Genomic DNA, 14,576 nt, shown 5'->3' with positions numbered 1-14,576 from the left:
ATAATATAGAATTTATCAATCGATCACTATCAATTAAATGTACGCATGTGCAAGCAAAAAAAAATAAGAGTATTATATAGACTATATCAATTTCTGACACGCGGATCCGACTTATTATCCTATCGACAAAGCGTTCACTTGGGGAACCAGGTGACACATATTAATCACCCAATCAAATAGTATAGAATTTATCAATCGATCACTATCAATTAAATGTACGCATATATAAGCAAAAAAATCAGAGTTATATAGACTATATCAATTTCTGACTCGCGGATCCGACTTATTATCCTATCGACAAAGCGTTCAATTGGAGAACAAGGTGACACATATTAATCACCCGCCTTTCCGGCTGACATTCTCGTATTCTACCACTTATAAATTCATCAATAATCGATAATAAAATGCATTGATCTCGCCAGGAAAGCAGGGTGGTTCACCTTGATATTTCTTATTTCGCCTTCCAACTACGAATATTTAATTGCTTGTTTTTGATACAAGGTACAAAAATGTATGCGTATAGTGTAAGATATATAAATTGACATTTAAAGATATAAAAAATTATTACTCTCTCTCTCTTTCTCGGCATAGCATTTAAATGCTAATTTATTGCATTGCAGCTTCATACAATATAATTTTATGCTCGCAAACGAAATTGAAATTTCTGGTTAAAACACTTTTGATCAAATACTTATGTGTATGTGTACGTGTAAAATTCCGCAATTGTGATTTCTCTCGTTTGTATATAATGAATATATTCCGTTACGTATTTACCGTGTGTCGTATAAATATGCGAAAGGCGAACGACAAAACGCCGACGATTGCGAAAGAATTTTTGCGTAAATCGCGTACAATAAAAAAATTCAGAATTCCACGCGCGCATATTCGGCAGGTAGGGCAAAAAAAGAGCAGCTCTCATTCGAATTCAGTGATCGTATTATAGTTGGATAAATTGATACATCTGAGCATCAGCATATACACGTGGAAATGATAGATTCACTGGTCCAGCGCATAGAGATGATGCACTTTGCATTATTCGCAGCTCAACAAATGCATTACAATAATGATATGTGTCTATATATTAACATATCAACATATTAACATATCGCAATAATAAGCGAAGACACTTGATCCGTATCAGCGATACAGTAACATGCGTCGTGAAAATTTTTAATCATAATAATTAGCAATTATACATTTTTTTCATGCTTAAAAATGAACGACTTAAATCTAAACCACTCGAAATTACTTAATTTAATTTGATTTTTCTCAACCATATTATTGTACGTGATAGTATATATATAAAAAATAGATTGTATTATAAATGTGAAGCTGCGATGATACGATGTGATATCGATTGATCTTGGTCAGATCGACTCGATTGGTATGTAACAGATTCTCCGCAGCAGCAGAATCGGGAAATTGGGGAGGAAGACGATCATCAGCAGCACCAAGGGCGACAGTAGCAGTAGAATGTTGGCGTACACCACCAACCACCAAATCGACAATGTTCCCAGAATCGGCTCTAGCATTATGATCCTCCGCCGGTCAAGAGATCAAACGTATGAGAACACGAGTAGGGAGCGAGACACTCTCGCGAGTGTTTCGGGATATCTGATTTTAAGAAGGTGAAACACTTCCGGATCATGGTCGGTAGGTTGTTCCGTGTGATGCGCGGCCTGAAAATACACAGAAACAATTTCTTTAATAGTCTTTTCGATGATAGATACTGTAAAAAAGGGGTAATCGAGAACTCGAATAAATTTAAGGAAAACGTAACATCGCTCCTTGAAACCTCATCTTTCGTTGCTATAATCATACATATGAATTCCAACATAAATGTATAAATAACTCGATGCGTGATGCGTTACATAATTCGTTTGCCGAATGTTTACATCTTCATATCATTAAAGCGATAATTAATTAAAACGGGTCTGTGCACATTTGTAATGCAAATTTTGTTCGGCAAACATTGTTGCATAAATTGGTAACATTACAAGTTGTCTAATTAAACAGTAGCAGAAAATGACATGCCACGATTACATCAATCCTGAGGATGCACTACTTCGACTGTTAATTATGCAACAAAATTGTAATAATTATATAACAGCAACGTGCTAAAGTCACTTAATAAAATGTTTAAAAATGCTGAAATTCTGAAATTGCATCACCAATATCTTTTTCAAACAAAATGTAATATATAATCATTTATTGATATATTCCACTGTTCTTTAATTTTTTCATCTCAAATATAAAAAACCCAGCAACGAATGTCAAATAGGTAAGTCAACAATATTAATGCGCCTCGAAGAGCTATCGTACAATGTTCCTAATTAATTCAATGAATTCGTGAGAAAGATTTGCTCTTTCCTCGAGTTTGTACGACCTCCATATTCCTTTCTTTTCCTCTCTTATTCTGTCGAAACTACACGATATTGTCCTTGTATCAAAAATAGTAGTAGATTCAGCTCGATAATAACGTTGTGCAAACTTGCGTAACAACGTGATATCGAAGAAGGCAAAACTACGTTGAAAGAAAGAGAGAGAGAGAGAAAGTGGAACGAGGAGAATGGAAAACACATTGGATGTAAAAAATGATTCCAATCTCTATGATGTACGCGCGCAATATTACAAGAATGGTCGCTCGCATGGCGCTTGACTCGACGTATTGCATCGAGAAAAGTGAAATTTTCACGATTGCATAAGAGCTGTATAATACTAGTATTCCACGCAGCGTCATCATATAACGCAATATAAATGGGTAACGTAATGTCAATGATCAAGCGTAACGAGATAAGTACCCTGCACCTTATGCAGACTGGTTAATCGTGAATTTACGTAAACCCGCCACCTCTTTAGAAAAACTGGAGCGTTTATCAACGTATTCAGGTATTATTTCATCTATCTGATAATTTACATTTTTCCGACGAGATTAGGTAAGAAAGACATTGCTCTCTGTACTTTATATATAGTCATTGTATTATTTATTATTGCATTATCTATCATAAAATTGTATTAAACATATTATTAATTGTACATAATATTAATTGTATCAAACAAAATGAAAAAAAATATAATATATCCGCATGTATCTGTAAATATTTTCTGCGAAGAAGCGTGTTTATAAATATTACGTCATAGATATGGAGTAACATTCTTTCTGCCATCAAGCGGTTACGTCAAATCGCCTTTTACTTGCCTCGAGCCTGTCATAAGATTGTATGCGTACCTGGCGGAAATTAGAAATGATATAATTTCACGCGGAACAATCGCACAGACATGACAAATCTATATTTATTCGTGACAATCCATGCAGATAATATTCGTAAATCGAAAACACACATGCAAATAAAGACAGATATATTTAGAAAGAATCTGGACATGCTTAGCAACATTGTCAAATTCAATTTTTTACTCAGGAAACCTTTTTTCCCCGCAGAATCAGCCATAATTGAGGTAAAGAAAGAAATTGCAATTAACTTTAGGGGAATCAACCAGCGTCGGGATGCAACGTTAAATGTGTCAGCAGTGCGACAAGTGCGATTTCGCACACCTCCATACCTTCCGCTGTCACGACGTCTTCGCGACACTCGTAGCAGGCTGCATCGTGTCATCAGAACCTGTCGAGATGAACCGTTTTATCTTCTCCTGTCGCGACGCATCTTCGCTGACGCGAAAACGAGCTGGACATGGACACTCTGGAGCCGCGTATCGTCGGTAATTCCTTGGCATACGCACGCACGCACTCCGTCTTTTTTTTTTTTTTAATTTTACCTCGCGAATCACAGCTGACTTGGCCTGTCCGCGCGCGACGCGGGCAGACGCGCGCTCGCTTTACGTGGACTGAGAGCGTTAAAGTTCGCGGTCGGTCTCTCCGAGCGGACTTTCCCTTTCCTTCGGTTCCTTTAAGACCGTCGGCGGCGTGTAATAACCGGGACGGTCGCCGCGTTAAGTCACCCGGTTACTTACACACGTGTGCGTCAACCCGATGGCATTGACGGGTTTCCGCGCGCCCGTTCCTTCGGCTCTCTTGCTCAACGAAAACGCGAACAAAGAGCCCGGCCAGCTGGCAAGGAATGCGGCATTTAGAGCGACGTAGATTGACACGCGCTCGTGAACAAAGAAACATGTGTTTGATATCCCGTAACGAGCAGAAAATTTCATTGATTTTTTATTTTTTTTTTCTCGTTTAAAAATGCGATTAATTATTTCTAATAACGCCGGGGGAGAGAAAAAATATAAAGGAGTAATTGCAATCAAGATCCATTCGGATTTGTGTCTATGTCAAATTTTTGATTCTCCAGAAAGAGAGAAATAAAATTTTTATCTTTTACATTTATAAAATATTTATAAATATAATAAATATAATAAATATTTATAAATATAAAATATTATAAAATATATATGAGAAAGGGGAAAAAGAAAATTATATAATGCATCTAGATGAAGATTAGGTGATGCAGCTTTCTGGGCAGCATTTATTAGAAAATCGTTTAATGTAAAGGAGATGCGTGTAAATACACACATCGTGCTCTCGTTTCTAAAAATTACCTATCTAAAGATGTCTGATTCCAAGCATTACATTTATCCGCCAAGTTTATAAGAGAATATTCTAGATCGGAGGAATGTAAAAAAATTGGAAATTGCACAATCCATTTATGGCATGATTGTTTTTAATCTTACGACACACTTTGATTCGCACCTTTATGCACACGCGAGCATCACATTCGAAGATAAGGCTAATTGTAAGATAAATACTATAAGCGTAATCATCGCTTGATGAAATGCCAACAGGTAATGATTGGCGCAGGGAAAATGCCGAGAAAAAATATGTCAGAAGAAACCAATAACATGTGTGTTTTATCCGACAATACCTGATATTTAGCAGTAAAAGACGCGAATAGACACGCGATGGAAAGCACGTGCGCGATTTATGCATTTCGAGATACGCAATAAATGCATCAGATTTAAATGGTCCGCTTCTCCAGCAATCAAGGTTCGTTGTTCTTGTACAAAGATGACCTTCGGATATGACTTTACTTATTTGTTGAAGAAACGCATAATAATTGAAAGTACATGGTTTTGGCAATGGTATATGTCAGATTCGCGACTATGTGTAATGTACAGATGGCATATGAAAGTCTTAGCAAAAACATCCACGAGTCATATTTTCGGCGATTTTATTGTCTTAGGAACGACACTGCGTCTCTCTTCTCTCTCACTCCATGTCTTCTCGATATATTTCTTTCACTTTACAGGCTCGGTTCTTTGTTTAATTTATCGTAATTTAATTTATTTACTCTCTCTCTCTTTTTACAGAGGGAGAGAAAAAGAATACATATATACTCTTTTTTCTTCTATAAAAAGAGAGTAAATAAATTACGATAAATTAAATAGATTAAAGAATTTATTCTAAAAAGATATAACTGACTAGATAAAAATATACGACACGACCGAGTCTGTAAAGTAAAATAAATATGTTGAGAACAATATATCAAGTTAATTAATGTAAGTTTTTGTCTCATATATGTATATACACGAGAAACAACATTAACAGTATAAAATAAATTTTATAAAAATCTTCTCTTTTTTTTTTCTTTTTCTCTCTTCTTATCAAAGGAAATTTAAATCCACGAAATTTTCATAAAACAATAATTAATCAATTGATATGCATGAATCAATCGATAAATTAATTTGAATTTATTTTCAAAAAGCATTATCCATCTGACTACGTTTCACATCAGTCTTGATGATGTTTGCTAGGATGCTCTCTCACGATTCATTGATCCGTTCATTCATTAATCATGATAAGCTTACTTCGTGTCACGAGAGTAGTGCAAAGTAAACTGTAGGTTCTGCAGAATCCGTGTTATCGATGCATTTCAGTTTCTCATTGACTACACTGTCCTCTGTACGAAAATGTGCAAGTTACAATGGTAAAAGTATCGGTACAATCACGATGCAACGTTATTGACACTTGCACCAATCGTCGCGATGACTAAATTCATCATTCAAATATATGAATCATATGATAAGGCTGACATTACTTATACTTATCTATTCTAATACATCTCGGATTAAATTTTTAATCAAATATTTTTTTACATCCATCTGTCGCTCGCTTTTTCTCTCTTACATTCTTTATCAGCTGATCAGCTGTTTACTATAAGAAACGATTTTACCGACATGCTGATAAAATATAATTACTGTATAATGTGGCATATGTTATGTATAACTCGATTTTTTAGAAATGCAAATTGCATTTCAAAAATATCTAAAAAAAGTTGCGTCTCGATTTATTAAGATATTATTTAATCATCTATATCATCCGTGATTGCACTTACTTATAGTATCTCTGAAATTTCCTGATACTTGTATTGTTTACAAAACAAAAAGAGAAGAAACGCAATATGTCAATTAACATAAACTATCATTTAGTTATAACAACTTGGGTTAAGTTCAATTTTTTTCTACGACTATCTTATAGATCAATAATCTAGAAAAAAAACAAACCATGATTAATCAGCAAGATTCAACATTCGAGTTAGCTAACCTAAACTGTGCAAGGAAATCTTAAATATTGTTTGGATAATTTTATAATGTTTTTAGAACGTACAATATAGAAGTTTGATCTCTAGTACTATAGGAAAAAACAGAAGCTGACAGGAATATAAGACTAACATAGACATTTTTAATGACTAATTCCAGGTCTTTCTGATCTTAATTTGGTCCATAAAAAAATGCAAGTTAAAAATCTTATTTTACCCAAATCTATAGGCTTTGAAAAGCGAACTATAAGAATCTTGAGAAGCTATTTGTCGTTTACAGTCGTTTAGTCTCTTCTTGAAAAAGATGATGTGCTACATGATATTTTGTTTATTACTTTCGCTACTTTTTTACTCGTCTCGTATAAAACCGCTCGTTAAATCTGCCACTTATTGCATTTGACGATATATATTGCGTGTGCAGTTTACTTTTTAAGCTTTCTTGGTGAGTTATTGACATGAGTGATGAGAAGGAACCAATTTAAAAGAGAAAACTATCCGCGTATTACTATTTGATTCCAACATTGTATTCGTGATTTACATGTGTCTAGCCGAACACAATCCCGAAAGAATTTCAAGGAAATATTTTTCTATTACTGCCGAAAGGCTTTAAGATAATTATAAAAAAATACTGCTATCGCGATATTCGAATATTTGCAAGTTTTTTCAATTTTTATTTATTTATATCGAAACATTAATTAAATTCGCATTCCTTTAATAAATAAAATATTTATATAAGCGTCTAGAAATATGACAGAATAAGATACAAAAAGCAAATATGTATGTAACGTATAAGATCATAAAATGCAATAATGTCAATTAAGACACTTTCTCCGTGTATTTGTGTAAATAAGTTAATCAGATACGTGATATTATAGTTATTACGTAGATACTATATAGCCGGCGATATCAGATAATCGACTAGTTTGAACATGTGAATTATTCACGATTACTTGAATACTTGGCTATCCGACATCTCGAAGATTAGAGATCTAAATAATACCTAAAATACTGGGAAACCATCATAAATCAATTTCATAAATGTAATTAAACATCTAATTTATGCATCATTTAAAAGCGAAGTTTGATCGAAATTTAAAAACGCGTATTTCTTTAAGGCTTTTTGATCAGTTTTGATTCAGCTGAAAATAAATTTCTATGCTTTGCAAATATTATACTTGACTGGAAAAGTTGTTTATCTTGAAGCTAGTTTATAATTTAAAATTATTAATTTTGATTCTTTTTTTAAATCCACATGACTAGATAATTAATATAATTTTAATTATTAATTGATGAAATTTCATTTTCATAAAATAGTAATTGATATATTTTTCTATAAAAAAAAAATAAATTATTAAATTAAAATATATTTGATTTTCTTAATTTGGTTCTGAGGAAAGGAAAAATGAAGGTATAATAACGTGCGACTTGTTTCAACGTATGATCGTTTGGGGCCCTGAAAAGGGCCAGTTTCGTAGCGGAAGCAGAAAGCAGTATCAGAAAATTATTTCTTCGTCGCCTTAGCACTCTTGGTAGCCGCCGCCTTGGTGGTTTTCGGCTTAGGCGTCTTTGTCTTGGCAGCCGGGGCTTTGGTTGCCTTCTTGGTCTTGGACAGATTCTTAGTCTGAGCGGCGGACTTTTGTTTCGCCGCGGCTTCGACCTTCTTCGCCGCCGCTGTTTTGGCGGTCTTCTTCGGCGGCACCGGCTTCTTCTCGGCAGCCTTTTTAGCCTCGGTCGCTTTTTTCGTCGGGGGCGCCTTCTTCGCGACCTTCTTCTCGGGAGTCTTCTTGGCGGTCGTGCTACGTTCCTTGACGACGCGCTTCACCACCTTACTCTTCGGACTGGGCTTGGCGGTCGCGAGCTTGAACGAGCCCGATGCGCCCTTCCCTTTGGTCTGCACCACCGCGCCGGATGTGACAGCCGCCTTCAGGTATCTCTTGATGAAGGGAGCGAACTTCTCGCCGTCGACCTTGTAAGTCGAGACGATGTACTTCTTGATGGCCAACACGGACGAGCCCTTGCGATCTTTCAGCTCCTTGATAGCGGCCGTAACCATCTCCGCGGTCGGCGGATGCGTCGACTTGGGACGCTGAGTCTTCGCCTTGGATTTGGCGGCTTTCTTAGCTGCTGGAGCCGTGGCTGTATTTTCCACGGCCGCGGTATTACCGGATGCGTTCTTATCCTCCATGGCGATAGATATGCAAGAGATATTGTGCAACGTTCGCAGACGAAGAGTACAAATATAAACTTTCGTTCTAGACGCTCACAGATGACGCTATTCACGAACTGCCGTTCGTCGCGCTACTTGTACTGTGAGCGCGGACCATGGAGAGAGTCCCTCCCAATGTTGCGAGTAACATGCCGCTGGGAATGAAAGAGCGGCCGGTAATTGTTGCTTGTTTAAACAATATTTTGTACAATGAAGGTCGTTCGGTCGACGTCCGGAATCGTAGAAGCGAGTAGCTAGTTTCGTTTCGTACGCATTTCAACGGGCTTCCGCGCGATGCATATCGATTTTTCCGCGGTTCCGTGCGACCCGACCGGCTGATCCATTCGGGAGAGTCGATTCAACTCGCCAAATAAGTTAATAAACAATTAAATTATCGATACACGGCGCGTTTATGCGGTTCACGAAACGTCGTGATAGCTGTGCTAACCGATCGCGAGTGTCTACTTGGGACGAGGTACCAGATTCACGCTGAATATTCCAACTTTCGTGGGTGGCAGAATACAAGCGTTAACGCAACACAATGTGAATACCGATTACAAAGTACATTTGCAGACAATTTTATGGAATAGTGTAAAATGTCATTATCGATTGGGAGGAGGGCGGATATCGTTACGTTGTAGTATTATATGCATAATCGTGAAATTTCCTCGAAAAAACTAGGTATCCGCGAGACGATCTCTTGTAAGGCGTCGATTGCATCCGTGCAGTTTAACGTTGCTGTAATAAACCCTCCGAGACGAGATAACGAAATAATTGTAGACAGTCGTGTTAATGTAAAATAACACTCGATAAAGCACGAACGATCATAATTTAGCCGTTCTCTTCAAATTCCGAAATCTGGATTGAAATTAACGACAGAATTCACTTCTGATTCGCGATCTGCGTCACCAGGAGCACGTGTAATTCGAACTGCGATTGAAAAATTCTCGCTTTCATGAACGACGGAATTTTTTACCTGAAACTACCGACCTCGATCATTTGTAATTAGATTCTTGTTCATAAAATCCGTCGATAAAACTGAAAATAAAAAATATTATCTCTCATCTGGATTCGAAACAACGTTTTAGTCTTATCTATAGGTCGTTAGTCGAATGTTTCTTTGTCTGTCAGTCATTAATTTAACATTTGCAAGATAGTGTTTTACGGATACCTCCCTCTATTTGAAAGCGTACTCTTTCATTGTTTCTACGGTGAAAATTTAATTAATCTCTCGATACGCACAAATAATGCATGTCGCTTGAAAGCTGTCTCTGCTTTAAAGTCAACGAAAGACTCATAGTGGTACGCACTTAACCTAAGGTGTGCGATGCTTTATATTTATTTATGAATAATTTAAACCTTATCATAAAACTTGGAAAATCCGTTCTAAAAGAAAGCACTCCACCTAAATCCTTATCTTTACTACGCTATCTTTGTCCTAATATTTTTTGTCTGTCTGGAATAATACGTCCTCTTTATTTGACAGATAATATAATTTTGGGAATAACGAGGTTTCTGTGCCACTATCCAATTTTATCTATTTCTCTTTGCTCTCAATGTTTCAATTAATATCCAAACGTAAAAAAATTACATATATGTAATTTTTTTTATTATATATATCATTATTATAATATATTTAATTTATCTACATTATTTGCAAAATCAAACTTCGCAAAAGTTAAATAACTGCCATGTGGCATTTCTAAAACTTTACGAGTTATATTTGGTACATACATATTTAAAAAAGAACTGTTGATGCAGACAAAATATAGATGACATATAAATATAATAAATAAATACTTGATCGAGAAAAAAAATCATAGTTTCGAAAATAAAATAATATAAAATTAAAAGCTATAATTTATTGATTTTCTTTTTGTAGGTTAGCTTGTACGGCTAAAATAGTTCTATAATCTCTTGAAAAATAATATATATACATATATATATATATATATATATATATATATATATATATATATATATATGATGACCATTAATGCTAATTTCTTAGAGTATACTATGCAATTACAAAGAGAGACGATTTTTAATATGAGGTATTTATAGTCTCTTGAAAAGTATGCGTCTAAAAATATACTTTAATAGTACACCACTTATATATTCTAAGTACGCAATAACATATTGGTCGATATTTTCTTTCGACTATAGAGACACTATAGTGAGATGTCATATGGAATATTATTTCTTTCCAATTTCCATATGATTAACTGGATTTCGTGAAAAATAAATAAAAGTGAGCAATAGCTTTTAAGAAATATGCATGACATTTCACAATCATAAGGAAAGTTCTATATTTAAATGTATAGGAATTTTAATGAGCGAATAAATAAAACTTGAGTAGGCATTGAAAAATAACTTATGCATATTCTTTTAATACTATTTTTATAAAACTAATAATAATAAATATATGTTTTGTGTATAGAATATATGATGTGTACAGAATAAAATATTTCGTTGCATAACTTCTACAATAGTCAATTTTTAATAAAAAATATTTTACATTCACAGTTACTAGAAAACGTCATTTCAGATGCGTACTGTCTTTCCTCACTCGACTCCTCATTTGACATTAAATGTGACATTTGTTTTTTGATATTTATACATCTTTAATATTAAAACTTTATTTAATGTTTTTGTGTCAAGAATTGCAGTTATATTTCACTTCGAGAAGGCTAGTTTAGCCAGTATTACATGAAATAATATTTGCCATAAATTGAATTAAATTACAATATTTTTACATATCAGATGAGGACATCACTTGAGAACTTATTAACTGTAACTTCAGCCATATTAAATACATGATCGCATTTATCGTTCAAACTTCTTGGAACTTGAATCATGCGCATTATATTCGAATAACGCAATGTTCAAATGAAATTTCGATTTTAATTGAAATCAATTCTCTCGCATCGAGATCATTAGTTGTTAGGACTTTAATAAGTATATTAAGATTGCAAGCAAATATATATGTACATTGCATAAATTAAATGTGCTATCCTTTTTCCGTATGTGTCATACTTTTGAAGCAGACTTTTTAATCTACATTTATAATAATTTACAATTTTGACATATGAGATGGAAAAGCAAGGCATTTCCTATATCGTACGCTACACGCTACGTAAAGGATCCTCTTCGAAGCATATGATAGAGCAGCATCCTTAGTACTGATTGAGCTCGCAGAAAACGCCGCGTTCGTTTCTCCCCACCACTGGAGCTGCGACCAATCACCGTCGAGTTGTCCGTCCGCTGGGTCTATAAAAGCAGGCGGAAAGCTGCTCGCCTGCACTTTTCTACCGACCATCGTATCGATACCTGGTACTTTTCGACTTGCGTAATGGCTCGTACGAAGCAGACTGCTCGCAAATCTACCGGAGGCAAAGCCCCGCGAAAGCAATTGGCGACCAAGGCGGCGCGTAAGAGTGCGCCTGCCACGGGTGGCGTGAAGAAACCTCATCGCTACAGGCCCGGTACTGTAGCCCTTCGTGAGATTCGTCGCTACCAGAAGAGCACCGAGCTGCTCATCCGTAAATTGCCGTTCCAGCGTCTTGTTCGTGAGATTGCGCAGGACTTTAAGACGGATCTCCGTTTCCAGAGCTCCGCTGTTATGGCGTTGCAGGAGGCCAGCGAGGCTTATCTCGTCGGTCTATTCGAAGACACTAACCTGTGCGCTATTCACGCCAAGCGAGTCACTATTATGCCTAAAGACATCCAACTGGCACGTCGCATTCGTGGAGAGCGAGCTTAAGGATTCCACAACACCGGCCCTTTTCAGGGCCACCAATGAATTATTCGAAGGATTATATCTCAGTTTCGCTTAAACATTCCTCCTGTTTCATGAATATTTATCTTTGCTGTATTTTATTAGCTTGAATTTTTAATGTTAAGAACCTTTTAAAATAAGCTTTTGAAACCTTTATGAAATATTAAATTCATACAAAATTCAATAAAATTGAAATTAATACGAGAGGATTTCATGGGAGATTTTAAATTAAAAATACATCTGATATATTTTCAATCTTTTTTTCCGTTTGCTTTTAAAAAGTATTCGATTCAAATCTAAAATCGATTTTAATGCAGAATGATATTTTTACGTTAATGTACAACTTTATTTCTGGATTTGTTTTTTTAAGTTACTCAATACAATTTTATTTAAAACAAATTGTTTTTACGTATCATGATTACAAATGATTACGTACATGAATATAAATGATTGACATTTTTAAATATAATAATTTCTTTGTTCTTTAATGTCAATATATACTCTGAAATGTGCAATTTATATATAACACATTTTACAAGTTATATGATATTGATTATAAAAATCCTGGTTTTAATTACACTGATTAAAGTTATATTTTTATTACGTATTAAACATTTTCATATTTAATTCTAATTTTGCATTTTGATAAATATAAGATAACTACATATCGCATCGTTAATTGACCGCCAGCTGATTGTTTTATCTGTAGTCATATTCGCTCCTAACCTTTATAATCTATAGTATTATTCATAGAAATTCTGAATCATTTAATTTTTCTATGCGAAATATTTCAACATATTTTAGCATTCGTTGCATGAACATACATGAATATACTATTTAGATATATTTTAATCTCAAATGTATTACAATATGTATGTGTATTTATCGATTGATTAGTTACAAATTCAAAATTTTTTATTAAGTTAGCATGCTTAATAACAGTAGCAATATTAAAAATAGCTATTTTTACAAGAGAAAAATAAGTTTTGTGAATTTAAAAATTAATGTCTAAATATAAAAAGGAATATTTATCTTTCATTATTAAGCACAAAAAGTTAAGAATTTCTATATTGAAATCGTTCAAATGTATCTTGTATTTTACGTTCGATTGGAGATGCAATATCATTCTACAATAAATTGCAAATTTGAATATATTGGATATGCATATAAAAATGAATTGAAATACATTGCAGTCTATTGAATTTTACTCTATATGTATACATAAATGATTGGCTCTTTTAATATCGATGTCACAGGTGTAATAATTCTAGTCATAAATCATAAAAGATCTTGCAATAGGAAAAATATGTAGCGAACAGGAATTAAACCGAACGTTCAAGTCATTTGTGGCCCTGAAAAGGGCCGATTGGTATTTGTAGAAATCCACAATTTCTTTAACCGCCGAAACCGTACAGAGTTCTGCCTTGGCGTTTCAGGGCGTATACGACATCCATGGCAGTTACCGTCTTCCTCTTGGCGTGTTCAGTATAGGTGACAGCATCGCGGATGACGTTTTCGAGGAACACCTTCAACACACCGCGAGTTTCCTCGTAAATCAAGCCGGAAATACGCTTCACACCGCCACGTCGCGCCAGACGACGAATAGCCGGCTTGGTGATACCCTGGATGTTATCACGAAGAACCTTCCTATGTCGCTTCGCACCTCCTTTTCCCAATCCCTTTCCTCCCTTTCCGCGACCAGTCATCTTGAGCTTCTAAGTACGATCAGTGTCTACAGACGAGAAAACAGATCGAATGACGGGGAAGGCATCGCAGAGCGCCCTTTTATAGCGAACGGATCCAGCCTCTCCCCACCACGTCGACACCGACCAATCAGAGCGTTCCTCTTGTTTCTTGGTCTAACGTACATTACTAGGCGCGCGATAAAGAATTATTTTTTTATATACAATATTGAGTCAGCCAATAAGTTTTCTTTTTAATTCAATTGAATGGAATAGAATGATAGATGTATGTGTTAAAAATTTAAAAAGAATATAAGAAATGCAAGTTCAATTAAAAAGAATAAATCTAAGATGAAAATTGC

General features: G+C 35.1%; 3 protein-coding genes and 1 long non-coding RNA gene across 4 annotated transcripts; 1 reads left to right on the top strand and 3 right to left on the bottom strand.

Annotated features, from left to right (window-relative positions):
- Positions 1-918: 918 nt before the first annotated feature.
- LOC145961313 (uncharacterized) lies at positions 919-4,017 on the bottom strand. Its single transcript, XR_014435613.1, has 2 exons — positions 3,562-4,017; positions 919-1,679 (listed from the first exon to the last, which is right to left on the bottom strand). It is a non-coding gene; the product is annotated as an uncharacterized LOC145961313 (long non-coding RNA).
- Positions 4,018-6,858: 2,841 nt separating this feature from the next.
- Positions 6,859-8,809, bottom strand: LOC145962359 (histone H1). Its single transcript, XM_083083423.1, has one exon. It carries the CDS (start codon positions 8,731-8,733, stop codon positions 8,050-8,052), a length of 684 nt encoding a protein of 227 aa, XP_082939549.1. The 5' UTR covers positions 8,734-8,809; the 3' UTR covers positions 6,859-8,049.
- Positions 8,810-12,064: 3,255 nt separating this feature from the next.
- On the top strand, positions 12,065-12,902 carry LOC145962360 (histone H3). The gene has a single exon (XM_083083424.1). The coding sequence runs from the start codon at positions 12,107-12,109 to the stop codon at positions 12,515-12,517; it is 411 nt and encodes a 136-aa protein (XP_082939550.1). The 5' UTR covers positions 12,065-12,106; the 3' UTR covers positions 12,518-12,902.
- An 817-nt stretch (positions 12,903-13,719) lies between these two features.
- LOC145962362 (histone H4) lies at positions 13,720-14,278 on the bottom strand. Its single transcript, XM_083083426.1, has one exon. It carries the CDS (start codon positions 14,236-14,238, stop codon positions 13,927-13,929), a length of 312 nt encoding a protein of 103 aa, XP_082939552.1. The 5' UTR covers positions 14,239-14,278; the 3' UTR covers positions 13,720-13,926.
- Positions 14,279-14,576: the final 298 nt, after the last annotated feature.

This window comes from Camponotus vicinus, unplaced genomic scaffold (assembly GCF_025532165.1).
Source record: "Camponotus vicinus isolate PSW18456_S1 unplaced genomic scaffold, iyCamVici1.0 SCAF_11, whole genome shotgun sequence".
Lineage (NCBI taxonomy): Eukaryota > Metazoa > Arthropoda > Insecta > Hymenoptera > Formicidae > Camponotus > Camponotus vicinus.
This window is presented reverse-complemented; position numbering and strand designations above follow the sequence as displayed.